This window comes from Temnothorax curvispinosus, unplaced genomic scaffold, assembly GCF_003070985.1.
Source record: "Temnothorax curvispinosus isolate PA1 unplaced genomic scaffold, ASM307098v1 QBEX01000209.1, whole genome shotgun sequence".
In the NCBI taxonomy this organism is placed as follows: Eukaryota; Metazoa; Arthropoda; class Insecta; order Hymenoptera; family Formicidae; genus Temnothorax; species Temnothorax curvispinosus.
This window is the reverse complement of record NW_020209989.1, coordinates 218,564-245,184: the sequence shown is the minus strand read 5'-3', so window position 1 is coordinate 245,184 and position 26,621 is coordinate 218,564. Positions and strand designations below refer to the sequence as shown.

Sequence of the window (26,621 nt, the reverse complement as noted above, 5' to 3'; positions counted from 1 at the left end):
CCGCCGTGCTCGGCGCTCGGCGCTCGGCGGCGGCGCGGCGGCCGCGGCAGTAAACAGCTGGCGACGCTCTGCGTCAGTACGATACGCAGAACGGGACAGCGCGGAGCAGGTCCGCCCGTCGTCCTCCCCCCTTTCCCCTCCATCCAGTTATATCCAGGCGAGATCCCCGACCGACGCGACGCGTTTCTCGGTCGCTGTCCAAGCCGAGCCTTCGCCGTCGCGAGTCGCACCGACGCGGAACAATCCCGATATTCTACAGCCGTCGACGAGGAGGCAAGCGCGGCGTCGCCGTGGAAAAAGTCAGCGGGGAAAGCGGAGCGGAGTCTCTTTGTTCGGCGCGACCGACTCTGCGCATAGACTGACAGCGGCAGCGCGCACGGCGCAGCATTGTTTGTGTTTTGTGTCGCGCGGCTGGTTCGGCATTCTCCCTTTTCGTCGCGGCCCTCTTCACGCGAGACGACAGTGTCGTCCCGCCCGGACAAGTCGTTCGGATTCCCCCAGGAGGTAGCCAGGGACGAAACGAAACGGGACACGGATCTCGCCTTCTCGCCGCGGCCGTCGCCGATGAACGACGGTGACGGTGTCGCTCGAATCGAGAAGCGAGCGAACGAGAGAGCGACGGAGTGCGAGAGAGCGCGGCGGCGGCGGACGCGGTGGCGTAACGCGGCGCGCGAGTGCTTTGTTTTGCCGAGCAGCTGATCCGACATTCGACATCCGACGCGACGGCAGCTACGCTCGCGACGACGAGCGCGTTGGCGTTTATCTCCGGCGCGCCAGCGTGAATCGTCCGTGCCCTCCGGCTCACTCTCGCCTCGCCTCGCGCGCGACACCCCGACGCGTAGTCGGGCACCCGGAAGAGATCTCCCCCGGGAGGCGGGAGCAAGCGCGTTCGCCCTCGACGAGGCGTTCCTCGACAGCAACAACGCGTGTGACAGGACTCGACCACGGCGACGCGACGAAACGGTCGGAAATCGTAGCCGTCGGATCGTCAATCGGAGCGGCGGCGACGACTGGCCCCCAGTGCTCCGAATCGATCGCCGACCCTTCGCGTTGCCAGATTTTCGTCAAGTCTGACGTAGCGCGACGCTTCGAGGGTGTAGAAACCAAATCGATTTTAGCGATCGGACGCTCCGCGGGGAGGGAATAGCGGTGGTGAGCGTGACGAAGGGATCTGGGATCGAGGTCCCGAAGAGTGCCGCGCGCGGTTTCGACGGACTGTGATCGTGACGGTCAAGTGTTTGGATCCCGTCATCCTGGACGCTCGCTGGAATCAAGCTCGATGACGTGAACCGTCGGGGGACTGCATCGGCTTTGGGAGCGGGGAGGTTATGACATAAGGTACGAGGTACGAAGGTACGACGACCGGCATTGCTCGTCACTGTCGTTCACTGGTCGAGGCGAATTTTAGAGCGACGCGACGTCCCGACGCGTCGGACCCCGAGGAACAAAGGAAACGACGCCGACGCTGCTCGAAGACGTTGACGATCGGGAATCGAGGATCCCGGCCACTTCCGAGCGATCCGGGTCTCGCGCGCGCGAGAGAGATACCTGGATGATACTCTGCGACGCGGCGCGATTCTCAGAGGCTTTGTCCCGGGATCGACGGCGAGGATCGCGGCGTTGATCGATGCGGCATAGTCACGAGGGGGCCGTCCTCGCGAACGATCGAGAACGTGGGGTACGGCCCCGATCGAGCTGACTAAAGGAAACCGTCCGAGCCGAGGGCCAATCCTGCTGCTGATAGGGCCCGCGGTGGAGAGAGGGATCCGCGACGGGGATAATACTACTTGGGCTACTATTCTAGCAGTTTCTCCTGTTGTCGTTGTGTCGCCATAAAGGCGCCTATCCACGAGACGCAACATGCTCTTCATCTTCCACGTTGATACCGGCACCACCATCACCTTCGACATCAAGCTGGCACTGCAAAGGTAAGATACGCAACAACGTTATTTTCCTCCCGTTAAATAATATTTTGCTCCTATTAAACGGCGTGGAATATATCTCGTATTTGCTTTCGAATTACGTAAGAGGTCATACGCGCCTCGTGTCGCGGTGGCATTCCGGTTGCGATAATAATAGCAGCAATAATAAATATTAATCGCGCGGCATTTAGCGATTCTCTAACAGGCCGCCGATCGACGCGCGCCTCGCGCGAATCCAAGGATTCGCCGAAGGCTAACGAATTGCAAAAGTGAGCCGCCTCCGGGCGACGGACGTGGGCGAGAGACGCGGATTCGCGTCGTACCGTACTTACCCAGTTCACGCCTTTTCACGCCTCGCGGAGAGAAGCTTTCAGAAAAATCGCGGCGACCGACGGAGACTCTTCCGCGTTGCGTCGCGGATTCGCGCCGAAAATAATACCTATACACACGACGAAATCGACGCAACGCGACGCGGCGCAGCGCGACGCACGTGGGTGTGGGTTTGGCTCGTGGCGCGCACGAGTTTGACCCAACGGCAAACTCGGCCAAGCTGATGACACGCGCGCGCGCATGATGCAAACGAGCGCCGCTCTTTCGATATTCCGACCGCTTTGGTCGAGCGGACTCATCTTCCCAGCTTCCCTCCAAACGTTTAGCCGCGAACAGAAATTCCAGCAACTCGAAGAGGATCATGTGTTTACAGATGAATCTTTTAAATTGATTCTACAATACGTCGTAGTAGTCGGAGTTGGATGTTATCTGCTTTCTTTTAAATTTAAGTATATATGTATATTGTTGCAAAAATCGACCCTCCCCCCGTTATTCTTTAACATAAATGTTGTTAGGAAAGATCATTGAAAAGCAAATATCTCGCGAGATATTTCATATTTTATCGTGGTACACTTTCTGATATGAAATGTGAAATATTGATGTAAAACGTTCTCTCTTTGTGATAACCTTGTCTTAATATCTATGTAATAGAATGTCAAGAAAAATCGATTAATGCAAAAACCCACTTAGCTATATTTAAAAGGAAAGTGCAATTGCACATCGCAAATACATTGTGAAAAGCTTGTGAAAAAAGTAATGTCATAGAAAGTTGAATCTCGTTATATCCTTCCTCTTTTTGCTCTGCACCGTTTTAATTATTAAGAGAAATATTTCCTCTACAAGTTGCTAGAATTACTCCGTATTTCGCAGTTTCTCGAATATATTTTTAACGCAGAAACTTTGATATTTTAACTTCGCGATAATTTGTAATACAACTCGAAACATTTATTATTAAAATAATATAATTGCAGGTTGTAGAGCACTTTGTATATCCAACAAGAATCGAGATATTTCCAGGAGTAGAAGCGACTCACATTTTAATCAGTCAGAGCAGCTTCTTACCGTTTATTATAAAATCGTTATTTCATGCAAATTAATGCGGAAGAATATAAAGAATTTATATCAACGTGCATTATCTTGCGCAAGGTCCTGTTTTGCATTCTTATTCTGTCGATAATTTGAGAGGAGCCTTTTAACGTACTACGGTTAAAAAATTAAAATACTTTGCGCGGCATGCAATTATTTATTGACGTGGACGCGGTAACTAATTGACGACGATCATTTACGTTTATTTTTAAGAGAGAACTGTCAGGAAACTGTCTCCTTGGTAAAAAAAGTTTATCCCATTTATTACCATCATTTGTCCACGTCGGGCGTCGATGAAGATCGACGCTGAGCGGGGGAATTATAATTTTTACGCATCGGTTTACCGTGTGATAAACGACCTTCGGTCGCGGATAGAGACATCGTATATCGGTGAAGTGAATGCATCGGTAGCCCGTTCTACGTCTCGTCGTGGAGGCGATTATGCGCTTTCGAGAAACACACGCGTGGCGCGTGGCTCTGACGCGCGCACTGAAAATATATCATTTGGCTCGCGGCGCGTTCTACATTGTGCGCGCGTAACGCGTGCCGAATCGCGTCGAATAACGAGCTCGGCCAAGCTCTTAATGCGCAGCGTTCTAAGGGAAGCGGCGGATTACAACAAGGCTCTCCTCATATTCGAGTGACGTGACGTCAGAGTGTCAATTGAGTAAAAAATTATCGACGACGTTTGACGATGAACGAGGGCGATTGCGTAATCGGAGCACAATGCAACCTCTGTAATCTCAAATTGGCGCGTCATAACTTTCGGATTATTATTTATTACAATAAATCCCCCCCCCCTCCGTGTTTTGTCTCATATTACGATTTTTTCCCTTGCTCTACCATCTCTTTATCTACATCGGAGCGCTCGTTTGCATCGGTAAATTAAGACAGCGGTCATCGGCCCCGTTCGTCGCCAGCAATTAACGATCTATGTCAATTCGCGAGGGCGTCTCCGTCCCGATTTGCTTTTATTCTCTGTGTCTGTTTAGTAATCGCGGGTGCGCGGTTCAAGCGAGAACAACGAGTAAATATGTCGCACGGTCTAGCCGTAGCGTCGCGATTAAACGCTGAGCTAGATGATCCGTAATAACAGTGGGATCTGCAAAAACGCTGGCCACCGCTCGTATCTTGCTTGGTTACCTTCGCTTTGTTTACTTTAGTCGATAAGCGCTATCTGCGCATCGCACGAATGAAAATCACGCGAGCCAACTTCGCATTCAGCGTCAGTCGATGCAAAGCACATTCGCTCTTGTTCGTATTCTTCCCGCAAAACATTCTGCGCGAAAACTCATGTAAAGTATATGCGGCCGTCGCAATCATCGTAAACATTGAAGTTTCGTTCAGCCATTTTAAATTATTTCAACGCTTTGCACGTATAATTAAAATATGGTAATAAAAATTCCTTTTCGATTACCTTGTAGCAGTACTTAATTAATAATACGTTTCTGCTAACAGTCGTTTAATCAATCAAACGTGTCTTGCTCTCTCTTCTTCGGAAGAAAATTTTTTTTTCAAACAAGGCCTCGTTTCTGAGAAAGGTGACTTTGAAAGTTGAATGACTAAAAATATATCACGCTCCTTCGAGTTTGGACGATCTTCAACGAGTCGTGTGCGTCATTCAGATTCGCTGTAACAACGCTATAAACACGCAAATAAATGCATAACCGCTGATTCAAATAAAAGTAGGGTTCTCTCTTCTCCGTTTTTCCGTCCTCTTTCGCTCGCTCGCTCGCTCGCTCGCGAAGAAGCTGACGCCTTGAAGAAATCGCAACGACGAGCGTTGTCGCGTGCACGCGAGTGAAATACGAGCCGCGTCGCGCCGTAACGTGACGTGCGTAACCATTCGACGACACGCAGTCTCGGGACGCGGCGAGGCGCGCGGTTGAACGTGCTCGTAGTCAGCTGTAGCCAGCTGTAGCGTCAGCCACGAGTGACTGGCGATAATTCCGCGCTCGGTGCTCGGTGGCTCGGTACTACGTTTTCTCGTGCCAGACGCGCGAGGCGCTTTCGATCGGCCGCGCTATAGCGCAAATCCGAGATGTTTAATCACTCGCCACGCTCGACACCTCGGCCAATTCAATTTTCTCCGAGAAAACGAAAATTGAGCACAGATTGCGTAACAAACGACACCGGAGACGTCAATCTTCTTTTCCGCAACGAACTCGCCGTGAAAGGCGGTCAATTTGTCCTCGTATTCGCGAGCGGAATAATCGCGCGACAATTTTATTAACGTCGGCGAGCACGTAACTGCAAGCACGTCGTTCTCCTATAATTAATGCGCCGTGCATCTCCTCGTCTTCTCCTCGCTCCTCGAAGTAAGAGCACTCCTTATCCGTTATTTAACCTTGCACAGTGTTAACAATGCCCGACGTACCGCTCCGATTCCTTTTAAACGTCATTTATGACCGCTGTATTCCGAACGAGCCGAGTCTTTAAGACTTTTTTTTTAAAACGTCGTAAAGTAAGAACTCATATATTAATCGCGATATACGAGACACGTTAAACGATCGCGAGCGAAACGATCTAGTTGTAAGGACGAAAAAAAAAGGAATGTTTAATGTCGAAAATTAAAAACTGTCGCGGTAGATAACACTTAAGAGCTTATAACGTTACGCGCGATTACGCAACGCTTCACACGCTATGCGATTATGTTTTTTACCTCTTCTTTTTTTCCTTTTTTAATGCACTCGAGCTGCACGTGCAGTACGTGATTGACAGAGTGGTGGCAGTTTAATTACTCACACGCAGATTTTCGAGGCACGTGCACCGCCACTGTGCTGCAAATAGGTATTGCCCATCGCGGTTTTGAGAATTAATGGCACTTCTCCATCGCGCGTTGCGTCAGTTAGGGTACCGAGCGAGGCCCCGCGATTGTCCTTACACGAGCGCATCTATCTTGCGTGGCGTAGCGTGGCCGTTATTACCGCAATCGCCGCTCTATCGCATTAAAGCATTCACAATACGCGTCCGATCGTCTTTTTAGCCTCGTTATTTCTTCACTCTTGCATCGCATCCGGCGATGGAAACGCACCATCCGGCAATTACGATCGCGGTACGAGCTCTTTACGGAAATCAGGTCGTAATCAGCCTAACCCGTCTTTCAACCGAACAGTGCTTCTTTCTTGCCTAAAGGCGTGATATCGCCCTTGATTTACTGAAGCGGAAAAGACTTTCCCAGCTTCAACGTGCAGGAGGATCGAGAAAAGATACTCAATGTTTAATATTTTCATCTAACTGCACAAACATTACTTAATCTATGTATAATCTACATACATTATTTATATCTCAATTATCTTAATATTTTTTTAGATTTACGATGTATTTGAAAATCTAAAAGCTTCTGTCTTAAAATATCTTCTACATATTGTCATAATCATTGTTAATAACAGAAATATGTTCAAGTATCGATATAATTGTTTGTTATTCTAAGAATCGCGAAGGGAGGGGATAAAGTTCCAAGAAAAGAGTTGGAGGAAAAGTTTGCGAACGAAGAATCTCTGTTCTATAACGTCTAAGCGTAGGCTCCAGTCACCGATCGTTCATGCGTAATTGACTTTTCTGTGCAGTGTCAGCCAGCTGATGGAGGCGATCGAGAGGGAATGTGGTGTGGTAGCGGCGCATCAGGTGCTGCTCATGAGCGGAGGCGAGTGCTTGGAACCACATGCACGCGTGTGCTCCTACTCGGCTGGAACCGACACGAATCCGATCTATCTGTTCAGCAAGGCCGCCATTGAGAGTAGCCTTCCGCCCACGCCGAGTATAGATTACGGTTCCGGTGAGTAACTAGCTTCTTTTTCTTCACCCGCGAATCTTATCGTATGAAATATAGACGATGATTTCCTAACAGCACGCCAATTTGCGTAATTATACGTTAATACCGATTATATTAATTGGAAGATATTTTTTCACAGCGAAATATGCTTTTTTTTTTTAACAAGAAAAATATCAGCACCAATATCGGTCTTATACGAAACGTGACGGAAGAAAAATATTGTTGCAGATGACGTGTAAATGATCGTGTTTTTGCTAATTAATCAATATCTATTATAAACACTTGTACGTGCGGCAATATTTACACCAGCGTGTATCACGGGATGAACCGGTTCTTTCTGTAGCGCGATAAATTCGTCAACTCATTCGAAATGCCCGATAGCGTATCATTAGGTTCTCACGGTTTATAATTCTGTCAGCATTGCGAGTGTGAGTGATTAATTTCGACCAACAAAACCGAACATTTCGATATTCCATCACATCGCGCGGTTTATTAGCAGAGAGTCGTATCGGAAGAACAATCAATAAGATCTTTATCATTATTGTTTTTCTTGGAAAGGAAAGAAGCGGGAGTAATATATATCAGCGTCGAAATAATCGTCACCGACTTGATCTTTATATAAGAACATTATATTTCTAAGAATATTATATTTTGATATACGTCATATATATCTTTTTATTTTTGTATCTCGTGATGAAGAAGATTAAGGAAACACGCGATGCTCTTTTTTAACAGAAATGCGTTTCTGTTTTCATCCCGTTACTCTTAATTCCCGAGAGTTCAATTAGGCTCGGTGATACGCGCGTTGTCCTATTTTATACTTTCTTCACTCTCTTCTTTGTTTTGTCCCGTTAGATTGCCGCGTGTCGACTCGCTTCATTACCGCGCCCGTTCTCTCTTTCTCCTTGATCGTGCGCGATCGAGGTGCGAGCTATGATTTAACAGCACGCATACTTCTTGTGGTGAGTCGTGTTTCTAGACCGTTCGTGATACGACCCCAAATCACACCCATCGTGAAATCAATACGCCACCATCGATCTAACGCGAGCGATCTAGCGATCTAACTAGCATACGAAAGGCACGACTTCTCCAAGGATCTAAGATCTAAATTAGCACAAACTTTCTGCACATAAATTATACCGATAAATTTTTATTGCTTTATTTAATTTATGTTACATTAAATTGATAATATTGTGATGTTTTGCACACGTTAAGTCTAATTGAAGTTGGAAAATATACGGATTGATCTTTCGATAACTCCACGTTAATATTTTTGTATGCAAAATGATGAGAATAGGAGGAAGAAAATAATTGAAAGAATTATGTAAAGAAATATTTAATAAAATCAAAGAGATAATTTTTATATTTCGAATGTTATTTCATTAGACGTAAAAATTCTCTCTTGAAACCATACAATTTTTATTAAATCCATTTTTTTCACAGATACTAATATTTAGCGCAAGTCAACATGGCAATTTTAAATGTTTCACTCTGCATAATAATAGGATATAAAAGCCGTTATACCTGTAAATGCAGTTTAATAAATGTACATTTTGCTGATTATAGTTTTTTTTTTGTATTTCCTTCGATAAATCTGTGTTTCTCTCTCTATTATAACGACTACTGGTGCGATAATTATGCAAAAGGTGCTAGATTTATTCCAGTTAATTACACCATCGGGTATATGTTTTCTCGTGCTAACATGTCATGTCCAGCACGATGATCCAGCACGAGTACGAGATAATGGGAGGTACGGATTATTTATCCGGGACGCCGTTAGGCCGCTAATTGGCATCAGAATGTAGAACGGCAACGGGCGCGTTATGCATCGATTAAAATGTTCATGTTGTCGCGTAAACTTTGCCGGGTCATAGACGTCGACGTCGTGAGACTTCGACCGCGTCGTTAACGAGGCTCGTGATCAACCGTTCGACCTGATTCTGTTATCCACGGGATAACCATCTGGTTCTCCGTTCGCGTGCGCGCGCGCGCGAGTAGTTGCATAGATCTCGGCGACGTGACATCGAGAGCATCAAGTTCCCGTTGCATATAACGCGAAACTAGGCCACTCAGCACGCGGCGTGACGCTTTTCCGTGGAATCACAAAAATAGTCGATCAGTGCTTCCCGAAGTCAGTCGCGGCGAGGCAGCTTTAAACTCTGTCGATCACGGAGGTTTTTCGTGCGACGTACTTAGGAGGCTTCAAGTGCAGGCGGTTCTCTCGATAGACGAGAAGCGGAGACATACGCGTTGAGACGTCCGTTGAATTATGGCAGACGTATTTCTACGGTCAATTGAATTACGGCGCGTATACCGGCGAAGGTAACTCAAGGAATGGACATTTACGAGTCCACACGAGGCTTACGGAACGAACGAATGGAAAGTCCGAGCTTCTATCATTGCAGCTCTGGGCTGTCAACGTTATGAACCTCGAACGAACACGCGCGCATTAAATAATAGTAGGTCGTTATGTTCGCTTCCACTAAAGGAACTCCGAGTCGTTAACAATTTATCGAAATGTATTATATCTCGGGATGCTCAACTTCGGTCAGGATTAAATTAAGCTCAGGATTATCGGCCCTCCGGAAGGGCGACATTGAATTGGTCATTGTTTTGGAGCGAATAGGACGGAACCGTTTATCGGGAATCGAAGACATCGAGATGACGTTGGAATTGTCAGCTGATTGGGAATCAGAGAGGCCTCCATCATTGATCGCGAGAAACACGAAACTTATTGACGGGATAGTACAGGATATACAGCAATTCAACGCTAAACATATCGCAGCGTTATTTCTTCAGTGATGAGTGATTGATTCTTGCTTGAAACGAAGAAGACTGCACTTTTATACCTTGTCCGTCTGTACTTTCAGTGTCGCGCGATCATCCAACATTGATATCTGGAGAACCTCTTATGTCAATTTTTATCAATATAGATTAATCTCGGTTTAACTTACTTTCTTTTATCTTTTTCTAGTTCTAATAGTAAAAATTAGAATGTCAATTTGAAGCGATTTAATTTAAGTGATCCGAGCGTTGGCTTTGCCATTAAATTTAATAATTTTCTATCAGTTGGCTCCGACTCCGCGGTCAACTGGATCTCGTTCGCGGACACGAGACGCGAGCGAAATTGCATTTGCCGCAAGATGATATCTTTGGCATTACGCGATATTCCATCTTCGACTTGTGATCTTCGAGATTGACCTTGATAAAAATTTTATCACAGGCAAAACGGTACAGGTCTCTTTCTCTTCGTGTTTCCTTATCAATTATTTCTGGATCGAGAAAATATTCTCATTAATCTGCAGGATCGGATAATATTAGACCAAACGAATAGTCGACAAGAAACAAGTAACGATATGTAATATTTAATTATGAGGTGAATTATAAGATATTTATATATAATTAGGGATCATAGTGTCACAACAGTAACGATATAATCGATACATCAATCAATATCTTACATCTATCTTTTGCGCGTTTATGTTGTCGCACGTAGAAACCTTATTGGAGCACTTATTTCCTTCGTATCTATAAATATACGTACCTAAATATACATGCATTGTAATTATCTGCCTGTGACGCGATAAGTCTTCCTCTTTTAATAACCATACGGCACGTAGTCTCGTTTGCGATACGTAATATCGCGGCATTGCAAAAAATTACATCCGCTATCGCGTTGCAAGGAGATACATTTGCACCGAGCCGAAGACAGTAACGATAGCTTTACATTCGGAGTTCGACGATCTACTGGTACAAATCACGCGATACAGCTTTAGAGAAATTGTGGATATTGATCAATAGAGTAAAAGAAAAGTATTACCCGCCAGGAATGGCGCTACGTGCATCGGTAATTTTATAACATGCTGACAGAAAATTTCGCAACATTGCATAAAACTCGGTAACCGCGTTTGAAAGCAAGGGAGCGATTTCCCATGTGAGTATCGACGACGGACTTTAACGTATTTCATCTCCATTCTTATGGTTTGAAACGAGGACAATTCGCATTCAGTTTACAAAATCTACTCTATAACGTTAGATTCCGTCCTGAGAGTGAAGTTAAGCCCGAGAACAGTTGCGCCGGGTCACCGTGGCCCAGGCTATTACGTTTTCACCCTGTATACGCGCGTGTGGCAAGTATATGTGCATATAAAGTCGATACCGTAACTAGGGGTTCGTTAGGTTACCACACGGGATGGTTTTTCATTCCTGGCTTTTAGAGAAATGTTCTAAACGAGACAAAGATAACGACACAAAGAAATACACCGAGTATATTATGTATTTCCTTGCAACAATGCTGTCCTGTGTTTTCAAAATTATAATAAACTATAAATTGAAAAGTTATTTCATCTAGTTATTTTAATAGGTATTCCACAGCATGAATAGCACATGTATGTCTTATATTATGTTTGAAAAAATTTTGTTTTTGCGATTTTTGACTCAACGATACAGAAACAAATTTTGCGGTAATTAAATATTGTGTTTGGAGCAGAACGCAAAATTTCAAGTTGGAAATTAACAGAGGATTGATTTCTAGCATTCAGCATTTCGCAATCGCGAGAAATTTAACTTTCTGGGAAGCATCAGAAGGATACGATTGAGTTGTGATATTTTATATATTTTATATCCTGTTAAATTAATAATAACGCAGTAATCAGTAACTTAAATCGCTTATGCATTAAAGCATCGTTATAATGCTGCGAAGGAATCGCGTGCAGACTTAAAAGCAAAATTGTTAAGGTAATGTCAGGGAATTGGTCGAAGCAATAAAGCACGAAACACGTCGGGAAAACGTTCTCGCGTTGGTCTGACGCTTGGTCGAGAGGCGGTCGATGGAAACCTCCGGCGCGGCGAGACCTCGGACAGAACCGCGGAAAGCAATAATACAGCGTGCGCGTGTACGAACTCGGTCGCATGTGCACACACGGGGATTACCGTAATCGCGTACATTGCTGCATCGAGTACGGCACAACAACGTTACCTCGGATGTGTGAATGCGCGCACGCGCGCGCATAAATATATTACTGCTGCATCTTATCGAGGCTCTCGTACAGGGTGACCGAAAAAAAATACCGAAGAGTTTAAAGCCATATAAAAGTAGATAACTTCGTCCTAGTTGTAAACAATTCTAAATAGGGTACTGATAACGTTGATAACGTTAAGCGCGCGGGGATCTGTCGACGAGACATATGTGCAAGTCGACGTGTGCGTCACGACGTGTCGTATATTTTTGGTTTCGACTACTGGTTTCCACGAATGAACGCAGAATAAAACAAATCGTCCATTAATCTCCGTTAAAGGGGTCACTGTTCCACATCTAGGCTAGACATGTCTATTTTTTGTCTGTTTTTAATTATGTGCCTGCTTTTAATTACGCGTCTGTTTAACATTATGTGCATCTACATCTTTCAAGTCTTTTTTTTAGATTATTCTGTACAATTATTATAGTAAAAGTGGCGACATATTGCGCCAGGCCATTTGCTAAAGCGACGAGAGCACTCCGGTAGGTAAACATACGTGCAATTGAAAGCGTCGGCTTATCAGAACTTTAACATCGTTACGAGATAACCGCACGTGTCACGAGAAGTCATACGTGTGTCCCGTTCAAAGTAAGATTAATGAGATGACACGTAGGAACCTTGGTGTCGCTGATCACTGCAAGTGTCTGTTGCTCAATGATTTGCATTTACGACTTTAATTTCATATGATCGGCGTATATCATACAAGCTATTCTTTTGTGATAACATATATATAGTTACGTTTCACGAATCTAGCACGTGAATACGATCACAGGCACAAAGTCACAGGCTAACGTCATTTTCCTTATTCCTACATATATCTCTGATATTGTACTAACGTTAGACGTTGCTCAACAGATTTATACTTCCAAATTGCACGAGCTATAATTGCGAATAAATATTTAATAATCGCGCGCACGTCGCTGCCGGGCTTTTCTCGTAATAACTGCTCTACTCATTTACAATTCCGAAATGTAATCTCACAAAAGAGTAGATACTGTGTGCGAAGCTAACATATATCTTTTGTAACGTGTAGATTGAACCCGATGCTGTAAAATGAAATTTTTGCCCAACCATCATCTTAGAAAATTTTGATTCGCGTTATTATTGTTATATATAATAATAACGCGAATTTTTATGCGTTATTATTGTATATAACAATAATAACGCATTTTATGTAAATCAATTATCTTTACGCGTCACGATCTGTGCGCGGCTAGAATGTACGCTATTTTTCGAAGATGATCGCAATTCGATTACTTGATCGCGCGGCAGTATAGTTATCGCGAAAACAACTTGGTGCACTCGTATGATAAATGCATACTCGTAACGAGTACCTGCTATTTCCATGTGTACGACCGCGTGTCGTAATCATTTCTGCATGACAGTGTGCGTGTGCAACGTGCTATGGCTGGATTCGGGGAGCGCGCTATTAGCGCTATTTGCTTGTTCTATCCTTGTTTTACACCTGATGAGCGATAAAGATAGAATGATGCAATAGCGCTAATAGCGCGCTCCTCGAATGCAGCCTATATTGTGGACCGTAGTCCTTTAGTAGTTCTTATTTCCCGCGTATTGCGACAGATCGGCCTACGCGGTCGGCAAGGCTTTCCGCGTAACGCCGCGGCAAGTCCTTTGATGTCTTCGGATCGCGTGGTATAATCATTATAATATGTAGTTTGATAAGCACACTTGTGTGTGTGGTGTAGTGCCTTGCCGCCAGCTCTACTAACTGCTCGGCTGGAGCAGTTTATGATGCGAGACGTGCAAGTAACACAACCGCGATCAGCTGATTATTTTATGTAGATCGTCCTGCAACTTTAAATGTAATAATAGCTTTTTTCGCGAAGTTGAAGTGTTCTCTTTGGCGAAAATGTCGAGACTCTAAAAATGTGCAAAATTGAATGTTATAAATGATTTAAAAAAAATGTTTCCCGCGCGTAAGTAGATAAAAGAATTTTTTATTTCTCGCTAAGGAAAGATTGGGCTTCATCAGATAATTCGATATATCTTTATACTTATTTTTTTTCTTTATATCTCTCTCTTTGTTTTTAATTTACATTTAGATTTATTTGCGTTTTTGTATGACCATCGTGTTTCACAGTCCGATTTATCTTTGTAATAAACCGTTTTAATTAAGGAAAAACTCGGTACGAAAGAAAATTAATACATCCTTCTTGCCACGGTGGAGCGCGGGTGAAAGTTAAAGATCGGTTCGGTAGAACCTTCCGAGGAGATTAGAATGGAAATGCACTTTCTTGTTGCTGGCAAACACTCACACTTGGGGGGTGGTACACGCGGGTTCGCGGCATCACGGCGGTTGTTTTATTCGCGGGAACCCGGCAACGACCGCGCGGCGCGCGCGAGCGGTGCAACCATGCGATTTTCCGTGTATCGCTCGGCCAGAGCCTAGCCTGCAATTATCGTGTGAACGAGGCCGAGCCTCGCCAATGGCTTTGTTTCGTACTTTAATGGCGACTCTTTCGAGATTCCGCGAAGCGCGCGAGTCATTCGGATCAGCATCGGTCGGGAATCGAGCGACGAAGCTGATTCAATTAAAAAGATATCAAACGATGAGAGAGGAAAAAAAAGAGCTGCGCTATAGCGCTATGTAAGAACGTTGTTTCGTTTTATGTGATGATGTTGTAATCCGTTGTACCGTTAAGCTTTTCGTAAAACGAAGAAACAATTACTGGTGAGAAAGTGGAACGACATTAATATATATTTCGTTTCCTCGAAAGTGCTACGCACTCAGTCTATTTCACGGACTCGTCGTTTACTATAAGACTCGATTCGAGTGCTTCTTGCTGAAACGCTTGGAGTGTCATAAGCGCGGCACTCCTTTAAGTATCGACAATGGATATTGTTGAAAGGAGAACGCGATAGACGCGTTTAATGTGACTTTAGGCGCGTCTAGGCATAAACCAGACATAAATATCGTTGCTTTTATTCGACTTGTGAATTAGCATTTTTCGAAAACAGCTTTTCAACAACAGGATGTCAGAAGACGTCGGACTTCCCGAAACTACGACGTCGACTATCTAAATGCGCTTTTAGCACGATTTCTCCGCGCTTCAATTATACCGGCGTTTATTGCTTCTCGTCACGAGCCATCGCGTCCGATTTTTCTTTTTTGGCCCGTCCGCGCCGCGCGTGCAATTACCGTGCGAACGAGGTCGCGGACTTAGTTGATAGTCTCCGATACCGCATGCATCGACTCTGCCGCGATAACAAGCGCGGATTAGACGCACGGGATGTACTCTTTAATAACTCTTCCGAGATCGCAAATAAGCAATTATTCCGCTATTTACAATTAGACGGAATTGGACTCCAGTCTGGCATTCGAGTCTACCGGTTGGGAAAATCGGTGGAGTCGACCGAATCGGAATCATTCTTTACCTCAGCAAGCTCCCCCCCCCGCGTAATAAACATATTAAAAGTCGTCGCGAAGCTGCGTCTCAGCGTAGTGCTGGTTTCCACAACCCTTGGAACTACGCGCGTTACACGCAAACTTTCGTTCAGGCACGTTCTATAAAAGATACGATCGATGAAATGACGTATACGGTATACCTGCAACAGACCTATAGACGTAAATACCTTATATTGCTGCTTTATCACATTTTTGTCGGTGTCTCAGACTCGGAAATTCTCATATTCTTTCTTTGTTGTATAATGGTATCTTCAGCAGGAGAAAAATATGGGAGAGAGGGGAGAGGGAGGGGGAGAGAAACTTTCAGCGTAAGAAAAATCTTCCATATACATAAAATGATGAAGATCGTTGGTTCAACAACCGGCAATGATTTACGCCACGTTATATTTCAGGCTTCTCCGTGCTTTTTTTTTACAATAATGTTTATTGTCGCGAATAATCTCTCGCGACTCAATTATCTCCTTCGTGAAAGTTGAAGGAACGTCTCGACAAGAAATGGCGTGCAGTCGATCATGTACTCTGAAGTAGATTATGGCGAAGAAAAATATGTTTTTGTACGCGCCATTCTCGTTTGCGAGAAGTTTCGCTCAAGATTCTACTCAGATTATCGATTTGTTATATTACGTAAAGAAATACGAGATAACCAGCAATGCACATTTCGGCATAATACTCCGGTCGGAAAATGAGGGGAAAAATGTGCTATTATGTTTAAATATAATTGCTGAATTTTTACACTCACGAGAAACAGAAATAAAACGTCCATTGTAAAGTTGAACGTATAAATTAGTATCTACATAATCGTGCGCATTTACGTACTACGCGTCCCGCGGTAAAAAAAAGGATTCACGCCGTCTAGATTCTCGGTATGAATGATGCAAGCGAACGGAATCAAATCGCAATGGGACTTTCAGCTCTGTGATCAAAGAGCATATTGAGTAATTTTTTCTAATCTTTTTAACGCGACATAAAAACGCATAACGCGTGCAGAAAGATGAAATAAAAATTGATACATGTGTGAGAAATAATTATTGCTACCAGGGGTTATCGTAAATCGTGACTTCCAGATTTGATAAGAAATTCCACAGTTTTTTAACCCGTATACATGTTATATGCATCTACAGCATGCTTTGCAAGTGAAGCATCAGCGTAAGGAGCCGCGATAAGCAACGTAATATGCTTATATACATCCGGTACACTTTTCTTCCTTCTTCGCGATTATCTGCCGACTATATTCATTTGACTTTCGAATATGATGGTATTGCGGCATCTTGCGTCGCCGATTGTTCGATCGTGCATAATGACGATACTTTTTGCACTTGCAAATCAGTAAGGTCACTCGGACAGCGGTTTATAGAGATTGAGACCGGTCACATATGCATTATCATCGTTAAGCGAGCATGATAGAATACATAAAATATCAATCTATAAAATGCGCCGATGTATGTACGTGCCGCGTCATATTTCTTTCCTCTGTCTCACGTCTTCCCACTCTTCCCTTTCCATTTTCCCTCGATTCCCGCACGCACGCATGCATTAATTAATTAAGGACGTGGCTGAAACGCAATTCGTCTCTTGGATTTAGAGTGACGTAAGGTTGTGCCGAAGCGATGTGTGTCGCGGCGACCTTGAATTTTCATCGCGTGCCAAGATTATGCTTTCTGGCGAGCCTCGCAGGTCAATTATACACCTGCCACTTGGTTCAATCTTCGATCCGATAGTTTTTGTCTCATTTCGACAAGCTCGTTATTAACATTCGCGCTAGCGTTATTCTTGCGTGGAAGGAGAATATTTTCTACATATGTAGTTGCCTTTGTGACACTCGTAACACGATCTACAACGGATTCAAATTTCAAGTTCGTTGTGTAGACTGTTCGTGTAGAGCATTCGTGTCTCATTCGCATCTCCATTTCACTAACTAGATAGGGTCTCATTAAATTCTCGGGTTTAGTCGCGAGTTGCCAAGTTGTTTGCGCTTTCGGGCGCCTGACAGGCACAAAACGATTATGCATCGATTCCCATCCAAGCGTAGCGCGCGATGATCTAAAGGTAATGCAAGAACCATTTTACTAAAGTTAGAATTGAGGTTGCACACGGGATAAATGTATAACTTTCTCTAAACCACATTCCTACAGAGAGATATATTGTTGTTCTGTGGTCTTTTCTCACTCAGTATTACACTGTAATTTGCGTGGCACACAATTTTCAAAAGAAATACTACAATGTCGATGTAATGTACGTTTTTTTTTTACTATTATTACTATAGGTTTACCATTATTAGAGAAATATTCCAGGGCCGTTTATCATGTAACTATTGTATTACTCGTATAATTTGTCAAAATATGCTATCAATAAACGTGGTACCGAGCATTTATCTTGATTTTTATTTTTCTTTATTAGATGTCGACCTGCAGACTCAAATCGACGCCTCGCTGGCGATGCCAGCCACCTATCAGACCCTTTGCGCACGTGCCCATTTGGCTCAGCAGTGTTGCGGCCTGGCGCGAGAGCAGACGAGGATCTGCGAGAGGCTGGTTCACGATCAGCATCTCCAGCAGCAGGGTTGGGCAGCGGTAGTAGCCAATCTCGAGGACATCACGCATATGTTTCAATCACGAGCCGACCAGTTCCAGCAGGCCTTTGTCCTGTACCTGGCCGAGAGGCAGCAGCATATGAAGCTTCTTGATAAGTACGACCTTTTTTTAGTTTTATTTCATTGATGCGTAAAAATCGCAGAATTCTATTTTTATTTTCACATTCTTTTAATATCGGCAAATTTATCGGAATTAGCTTTTGTAAGAAATTTATAGTCCATGACGTAATTTAATGAAAATAAAGATAGGGATAATTTCAGAGAATTATAGAATGGTGTTTTTACTTGCATGTTAGTTGCGTAAGTTAGTTAATAAATATGAGTTTGACAATTTAATTGGTAGGACTGCATTGAACGATACAGCGACGCGAATAATGCGGTAAAAACCGGTTCTTTTTTGTAAATTTTACCATGCTGATCGAAGCGCGGTACGATTGAATAATAGAATAGTGAGAGTACGGGTTAATAGGCTTAAGATGCGTTGCGAAATATTAAACAAATTTTTTGCATTAAATTATGAACCAGTATAGCAGTTTATCATAAACGTATACCGTAATACTACTCTCAATAATTACTTTAATTACAATAGGATATAATTACCATTGAATCCACGTTTTAATTATCATAGCTTTGGTTATCATGTTTAAATGTGGCCGCTTGAAATTATTATTGGCTATACCGCTAATGAGTAATTAAATGACGGTAGTACTAATTTCATCCAAAGATATGCGCATCAAAATTCATCGTAACGGTTGCCAAATATAAGCAAAAATACTGATTAATGTCTGATAAAATATCCTGATTAATAATAAATACTGAATTCTTAAATTGATAATCGAAAGTAGGATAACATTAAAATTTGTGTTTTCTATCCTATCTAAAAAAAGGCATGTTACACGTGAAGAAACGAATGCAAATTTTATTACAGTTTTAGCAGCGATCTCGGTACTCTTGCGAAAATTCCAATTTTGCCGGCCTTGAGAGCTCAAGCCGAAGGCTTGTTGAGTCCGGATGATCAACCGAGTCAAACCTCCGAAACGTCGGAGGATAGTGGAGAAGTGCTGAGTCTGCTACGATGGATCTCGGCGAAAGACAATCAGAGCAGCCTGGAGCAAGTGGCAGAGCAATGCTCGCGTGGCCTGGAGCAGTTCGATGAACGATTGATGCAGGCCTTGAAAGCGGAAGTGAACGCGGCCATCGATAATGCTAACAAGCAAGATATGAAGGAGATCAAGGGCCTAGGTGAGAGGCTGTTTGCTCTTGAACAGCTGATGGTGCAGACCAAGAGGCTCGTTCACGAACAGGGTGAGCTTGCTCAGGGTTTTCTGCAGAATCAGAATCGCGCGAGCAATTTGGGCGACGCGAGCGTCCTGCCAGATCTTTGCAATTCTCACCGCCGGCAGTTGCTCGTCATGTTGCAAAATCACAACCAGTTGCGGGACATCCGCCGCAGATGCACCAAGGCTAAGGAGGAGCTGTCGGTGAATATCTATCATCGCCTGAAGTGGATCATGTACGTGGAAAACAAAATGGTGGAAGTAGGCAACAAGCTAATCATATATCACGAGAGCTTGAAGCGGTTGCGACGACATCTGGAGGTGCTCCAACAGATCCACTTGGCTCCGCAAATGTACATGAGCGCGGTGGTTGAAGTTGTTAGGAGGCGCACCTTCTCGCAGGCTTTCCTCGTATGGGCAGGCAATCTGGCATGTCAGCTGTTGACCGTTCACAACGAAGAGTTGGCGCGTAGGCGAGAGTTTCAGAGCAAATTTGATGGCCACTTCTTGAACACTCTCTTCCCAGGTTTGGAGGACACGCCACCGCCCTTCGCAACGCAAGCACCTTCCGTCTTTGACAACGGGCTACCTAAGGTAAGATCCGCTGACTTACTAGATTACTACTATTCGCAAATAATTGTTCTTAATATTTTATTATAGTTAACCGCGGACGACATGGAATCATTGAGGTCGCAGCTTCCGGACTTGGCGCTTACGATTTCTACGCCGGATTTACGCAGTATCACGCAATTCTTCTTATCCAAGAGCTTTACCGAAGGCAGCACCGATGGCAACAAGGAGAAGGACATCACATCGGTGAGCACAGATATGCCCACAAAGGAACAAGAGCGTACTAGAGCGCCGTTGTTGTCGGACAGGTGAGTTCTTGATAATGTATTTTGTCGCTTATGCAAGTAAAAATGTATATCATATAAACTGCGAATGTTACATGTGTTGTATCGATTTCCAGGGGCGATTTTGAATCCGAAACCGACACGGAGGAATTCGAGAAGATTGGTCAAGCCGGCGTGGACGTGACCAAACCCGGCGTATTCGACGGGGCGAAACAGAAACGGCAGAAGCAATTGGAGGTTGGTGCCTCTCGAAGCGTGTCCCCCGCTTCCTCGACCTCGACTAACGTCTCCCCGCTAAACTCGAAAGTCGCGGACTTAACAACGCGTTCGTCTACGTCAAGCGAACCCGGCTCTTTCCAATTTCCCAGCCTGTCCGCCACGAGCGAGCGCCCGGTGCAGCTAAGTCCGCTGACCGAGTGTGTGGAGAACGGTGTCGCCGATTCTTCCAGTTGCTTGCTTCGCAGTGGTGTAAGCGGCCTCTCGAACTATCGCGACGCCCTGCCGCTCGAGGAGCAACATTCCCTGAGTCCGAATCCCCCCTCCTTGCCACGATCCTCCGTCATGTGCGACGGCCAGCATCAGCAACATCAACATCCGCTATCCGGTAGCGGTGGTAGCAGTCCCTCCGTAGGCGTGGGTGCTACCGACTTCATGGGTACCGAGTTTTACATGGACGAATCTCTGCCGAGCAGCCTCAGCGAGCATCCCGCCGACGGTCAGCATCAGGCTATCGTGTCCCTTCTTCAGGTACTGGACGACTTACAGCTCGCTAACAGACAACTATCGTAGTCGTAGCCGTAAACGTTCTGTAAAGTACCGCTTTTGGCCCCACTACCCATCTCTAAAACTATTAATATGTTATAAAATATACAACTGTCTTTTTCTTTTTCTTCTTCTCGCCTTTTTTTATTCTTTTCTGTTTACCCCTCCGCATCAAGATGTCAAATGTATTGCTCGGTACTTCTGACTTCATCAAACGTACTAGTTGATTCGTTTTTCTTCTTTATGATTTTTAGGTACTTTCGTTATTATTATCTTTATATTTGTTAGGGAGCTATTAGAATTGACTATATGCAAATTATATCTCGTGAGACGTGGGTATGTATTACTGCTTGATTTATGTTCCGCAACCGCTCGAACTAATCGAATCGAATCTGTTGTGCTCCCTGATTTCTGTACTGCTTGCACAAATACAGTGGCACCCGATAATAGACGCGCGTGCATTGAGCACGTGCGTATACGTGCGCGCGCGTGTATATATATGCGTGCATCTTGATTTTTTACAGGATAGCTGGAGTCGCACTTGTTTCCCAATCCCTCTCGAGCCACATCCCTTCAGAGCCCATTGAACTCGTCCACACGATTGCTTTCATAAAGACATTTGTTCTAAATTGAAATTGTTGCAATTTTGCGTACCGCGCAATTCGTGATTCAAAATTAATCAAGAGAGTGGAGTTTTCTTTGAAAGACTAATCTCCTTGACGAATTCTCCTTGACTACAAAGTCGAGGACAATCCGTTGCACAAATTATGATTTTGGGATACTCATCGGAATATCTTTGGTGCTCGTCATTTCAGGAGAATCTCGGTAACACGCGTGAAGAAGTGGAAAGGTTGCGGTCCATCCTGAAGACTATGAAAACGGTCGTATGCGAGGAGCTTAGTTCTGTTCGGAATGAATTGGCGATTCTGCGAGATCGGTCTAGCGAGGACAAGAGCGGCATCATCGAGATGACAGAACGCGTTCGAGTGGCATTGTCTTTGCATTCGCGAGAGTATGACCGACGTCTTCAAGAACGTGAGCAGGAGCTGACGATCGAGCATGAGTACGAGGTAGCTGATGTCAAAAAACTGATGCAGAGTCGCGAAGAAGAAATCTGCACGCTTAAGCGTAATCTCCTGGAAAAGGAAACCGAACTGGCGGAACACGAACGACTGGTAGCTACGATGCGTCAAAAGTTGGAAGACGAGCAGATCGAGAGGAGGAACCTGCAGACTCGTCTACATCAACAACTCGAGGACTATTCGAGGATACTGGAGCAAGCGCGCATAGACAAGGAAGAGGCTGTGAAGAAGACGAATGACGAGAGATTCCTCGAGATCACTTCTTTAACGAATTCATTGACCCAATGCCAGACACGAATTCAAGAACTGGAGGAGAATCTGGCTACCGCGCGTACTGATCAGGAAAGAATGGTAAAAGAGGCGACCGACAAGTTGCAGATAGAATATAAGACGGAATTAGAAACAATTCGAAGCCGCTTTAAACTTATGACCGCTTCTACCATGGAAAGGAGTCCCAGCGATTCTAGTTTGGAGAAGATTGAAGTAAGTAACTTACCAATTTATTCCATTGTTATTGAAAATAAAATGAGGAAAAATGGAAAAATATAAACTTCATTTCTTTCAGCGGACAGACGTTATCGAGCTCGTGAATCACGAGGCGATCCTGGCGCAAGCGAGAGAAGATATGAAAGTTGAGAATGCCATGGCAGTTCGTACTGCTATTGAAAAGGAAAGGGCTGATTGTATGGCGAAATTGGATAACGAATTAAGATTGGCAAAGGCAGTAGTCGAAGAGAAAAATAGGGAAATAGAGATGTATAGAATGAGAACAGCTGCGTTGTTTGAACAGGGCAAACATTATAAGAACATGATAGATCGATTAATTGGAGAATTCGAACTGAAATCAGAGATACAGCAAAACTTGATGGAGAAGGTATTGTCATATATCACATATCACATATCATATGCATGCATATTTATATTCTATGCTATAGTGATGAGTTAAAGAAATATTTTTTTAGATTATTTTATATATTTTCAGATTGATTATTATTTATTATATATATATTATCTTTCTTATTTCATCGTTTTCTTTCTTGTATGTAGATGAAAAACCTTGAAGCGGACAAGGCGTGGTTGGAGAACAAAGAATCCGCAGAGAAGGCAATGCGAACGGTCTTGGAACAAAACGAAGATAACATGTATCCTCTAGAATCTGGAGTATGCAAGGACTTGAGCTACGATCGGTTGGATGCCGGTCAAATTGGTCTGGAAGATGTCTTCAAGGAATCCGAAAAATATGAGGTTGAAGTTTCAGAATCAAAGAAAGTACGATTGGAGGCTGATGATGATGATCTGGCTCGGCTATCGAGGCGACTTGAATCTCTCGAGAATGATAACAAGAGGCTGTCCTGCGAGCTAAATTCGATACGCGCGAGTAAAGTGGCGGCCGAAGCAAAAATGGAGGCGTTAATGACAGATAAAATCCGTTTGGAGCTCGAATTACTGAAAGAGCGAACCAAGAGGACATTTGGTATTGACCCGATGCCGTCAGAGTCCCGCGATAAGGAAATGAATGCGTCGGTTGCTGTGGTTTCGGACGCCAATTCAAGGGACGCGGCCACGAGTCCAGAGCTAAGTCGACGATCATCTTCCAAATCGATATGCTTCCATCCCTCCCTTCCCTCGTACATACATAAGAAGGTCGCAGAAAAAGTCGGAAAGATGGTGCAACAGGGAATTGTGACCGTCACTAGCTGCAATCCGGGTGACGTGGTACTCGTAGTCTGGGATGCTGTACATGGCAACTACGCGGTATATCAGGAATCTTCGACTTTTTATTTCCTTCATTCGGACTATGTTGACGCACTGGACGTAGGAATGAATCCGAGCGGTTCTCGGAAATGCGTCCTCGCTGAAGTGATCGATAAGGAGTACTGTCATGCGAGGAAGGTAAGATTGTTAGTGATTAATTATTGCAGAATGTAGAGTTGCATTATAATATTAAATAGCATACGACACTCGTTACGGCAAAAAGTGAAATATAATCTCATTGTTCTCTTTCTAGCATGAAAATCGGTATCACGTCCCACGTGGCACAAAATTCTACAGAGTGCGCGCTAAGCCACGAGATGCACGCGCGCTGACAGACGAGACAGGTTCGATGTCGAAGAGTCAACTACCGTAATTTTACGTTCAGACTGTGTCGAGAATCCCTTGATTCTTGCCTAGTACAAGCGCTGTGATCGAGGGTTTGCGTCGGCAGGCCGCGTTCGTTAGGGGACCAGCGACCCGGAACGCAAATCCCGAACTTACGTCTCCGCAACCATCCGGAAACCTCGGATCTAGGCCAAAACCTGCCAGAGCCTCTAGACGCATCCTTGATATCGATGAACGCTGGGGGAGGGGGTGACCCATGGAAAGAGGTATGCGCAAGTTGGGTAACATGAAATGAGACGGAAGGATGCGCCGGCGTTTTATTGTGATATAAGTAATTTTTAAACGAGTGAAACATATTTGCCGAATGCTGTGGTTAGCTGTGAAGCGTAACGATATTTGTATTCTTCGACTTTCCTTTTTTCATAAACGAAAAAAAAAAACAAAGGCATGTGAGTGTCGTCGACGATTTTCTCTTTCAATAATTCGAATAGGCTGACCAGTGTATGAGAGAGGGATTGTTAAACTTCAATATTAGATGTACAATGCGGGAAGACGAAAGCGTGTCCCACTAGACGACGTTCAGCTTCCTCTCTCCGCATTCCGATAATTATGTTTGCATTGTGTGAGACAAGAAAATGTAGCTATAAGTTTTACAAAACCGACATATTATGGGAACGTGCGATTTATATATCGTGAATGTATTATAAATATAATATTATAAATATATACATATATAATCGCATTCGGTTACATATATAATTATATATTATATACATATAAATAATGATATATATGTATATAATTATATTATGCTATATATATACACACACACACACACACACACACACACACACACTATTGTACGAGGCGTGCAATATCTGCGTACAAAAATCTCGTAGGTCCTAAAGATTTTGGGGCTAAGATTTTCTAAAGTGAAAATTGTCTCGTGAATGTGTTGTGCAATTTCGTAAATATACCTAATACGTCGGGTTATTTATACGAAGAGATCGTGCTACGTGACATCGATATATTTTCGCTGATTCTCTTTTGACGTCTTGCGTATTTTTTGTCGCAAATTGTCTTTTCACTTTTCGAATACTTTCAGACATCTACTTTCATTTTCGTCTTCTCTTGATACTCTTCACAACGTTTTGTAATAACAGCGAGTTCGAGAGATAGGTAAACGTAAAAGTCAATGTTTCATTCGAAGGAATAATGAATGGGACAAAGGCTATAGTACAGTCTACTTACTTCGTCTACATACAATTTTCAAGCGTTAGTTTAAGCAATGCCCCACCGGAGAATTGACTCCGAGAGAGAGAGGGGCGTATACTCCGCGTAGAGAAAATTTTATAAATGTACACATATGTATATGTATATATATATCCTTTTCTATTATTTGACTGGTATCCACGCGAGTGTTCTCATCGCCACACAAAAGAGTCGCTTGCGGAGGATTACTCGTAAACTCCTTTAGTTGCATTATCGTGTATCTTTATACAATGCTACTATCGTTTCTCGTGACGCGTAAACGCTCGTAGTACAGTACAATAGCTGTGATTGTTAGCTTCACGTTTTCACTTCTACTTAGTCACTTCTACTTAATTAAACTTAATTCCTCGCGGTGCGAGCGACGATCCGTTCCTTGCTTGATCGAGGATACAGACACATGTGTGACATGAATCTTTACTCCTTTTATATGAAAATAAAAAAATAATCCAAAACAAATCCTCGATCTTTGATGGGCGACGATCATCGTTCGTACGCGAACTGTTTCGCGAATTGGTGCAAACACGGAGCGCCAATAAAAAAGGCGGTTTGCAAAATATGCTGATACGTAAGATAAACCGTTCGGTAGGATATTAAGCTACCTCGAGCTCCTCTCGAGGAAACGAAACGTTCGTCTTTGGCATACTGCGAAGAAGTAGTAGTTTGTAATTACTCTTTTGTCTTCTCGATTCGAAACGCACGTGTACACCGCACACACACACACACACGCGTGCGTAAGACGATGAAGACCCTTAACACGATTTCTCGAGGACGGACAGAGACATTAAGCTTTCCTTCTCTCTCACAAACGCCGTTCCTCGTCTTTCGTCATCGTCGTCATTGTTCGTCGCACGAAGTCGTATACGGAGAAAAAAAGACTCGCATACATCGAACTAACGCAACCGCTGTGTAAAAAAAATGATCGCAAAGCGTTTTATTATCGTTGTCAGGATGATGAAAAGTTATTCAATTCGAATCGCAGATTCGATCTCCGCATGCGATTTCTGTATTCATTTGCATCTACGGTTCCTACTAGACCAAACTTTTTCGTAGGTTCGATAGCGCCAGGGAAGCTCGATGCACCGAAACCCTCCAGGCATGCGAGACTAAATTTCACATTGCTTCGAAC

General features: G+C 44.0%; 1 protein-coding gene across 2 annotated transcripts; it reads left to right on the top strand.

Moving 5' to 3' along the window:
• The first annotated feature begins 66 nt into the window (after positions 1-66).
• LOC112465856 (RB1-inducible coiled-coil protein 1) lies at positions 67-24,983 on the top strand. 2 transcript variants are annotated; one of them, XM_025033725.1, is made up of 10 exons: positions 67-1,928; positions 6,908-7,116; positions 17,956-18,244; positions 19,077-20,019; positions 20,086-20,303; positions 20,396-20,516; positions 21,857-22,606; positions 22,689-22,997; positions 23,171-24,016; positions 24,132-24,983. In XM_025033725.1, exons 1-10 carry the CDS (start codon positions 1,861-1,863, stop codon positions 24,249-24,251), a joined length of 3,873 nt encoding a protein of 1,290 aa, XP_024889493.1. In that variant the 5' UTR covers positions 67-1,860; the 3' UTR covers positions 24,252-24,983. The 2 variants fall into 2 exon arrangements, with proteins under 2 accessions (XP_024889493.1, XP_024889416.1); XM_025033648.1 differs by having other exon boundaries at positions 20,396-21,026.
• Positions 24,984-26,621: the final 1,638 nt, after the last annotated feature.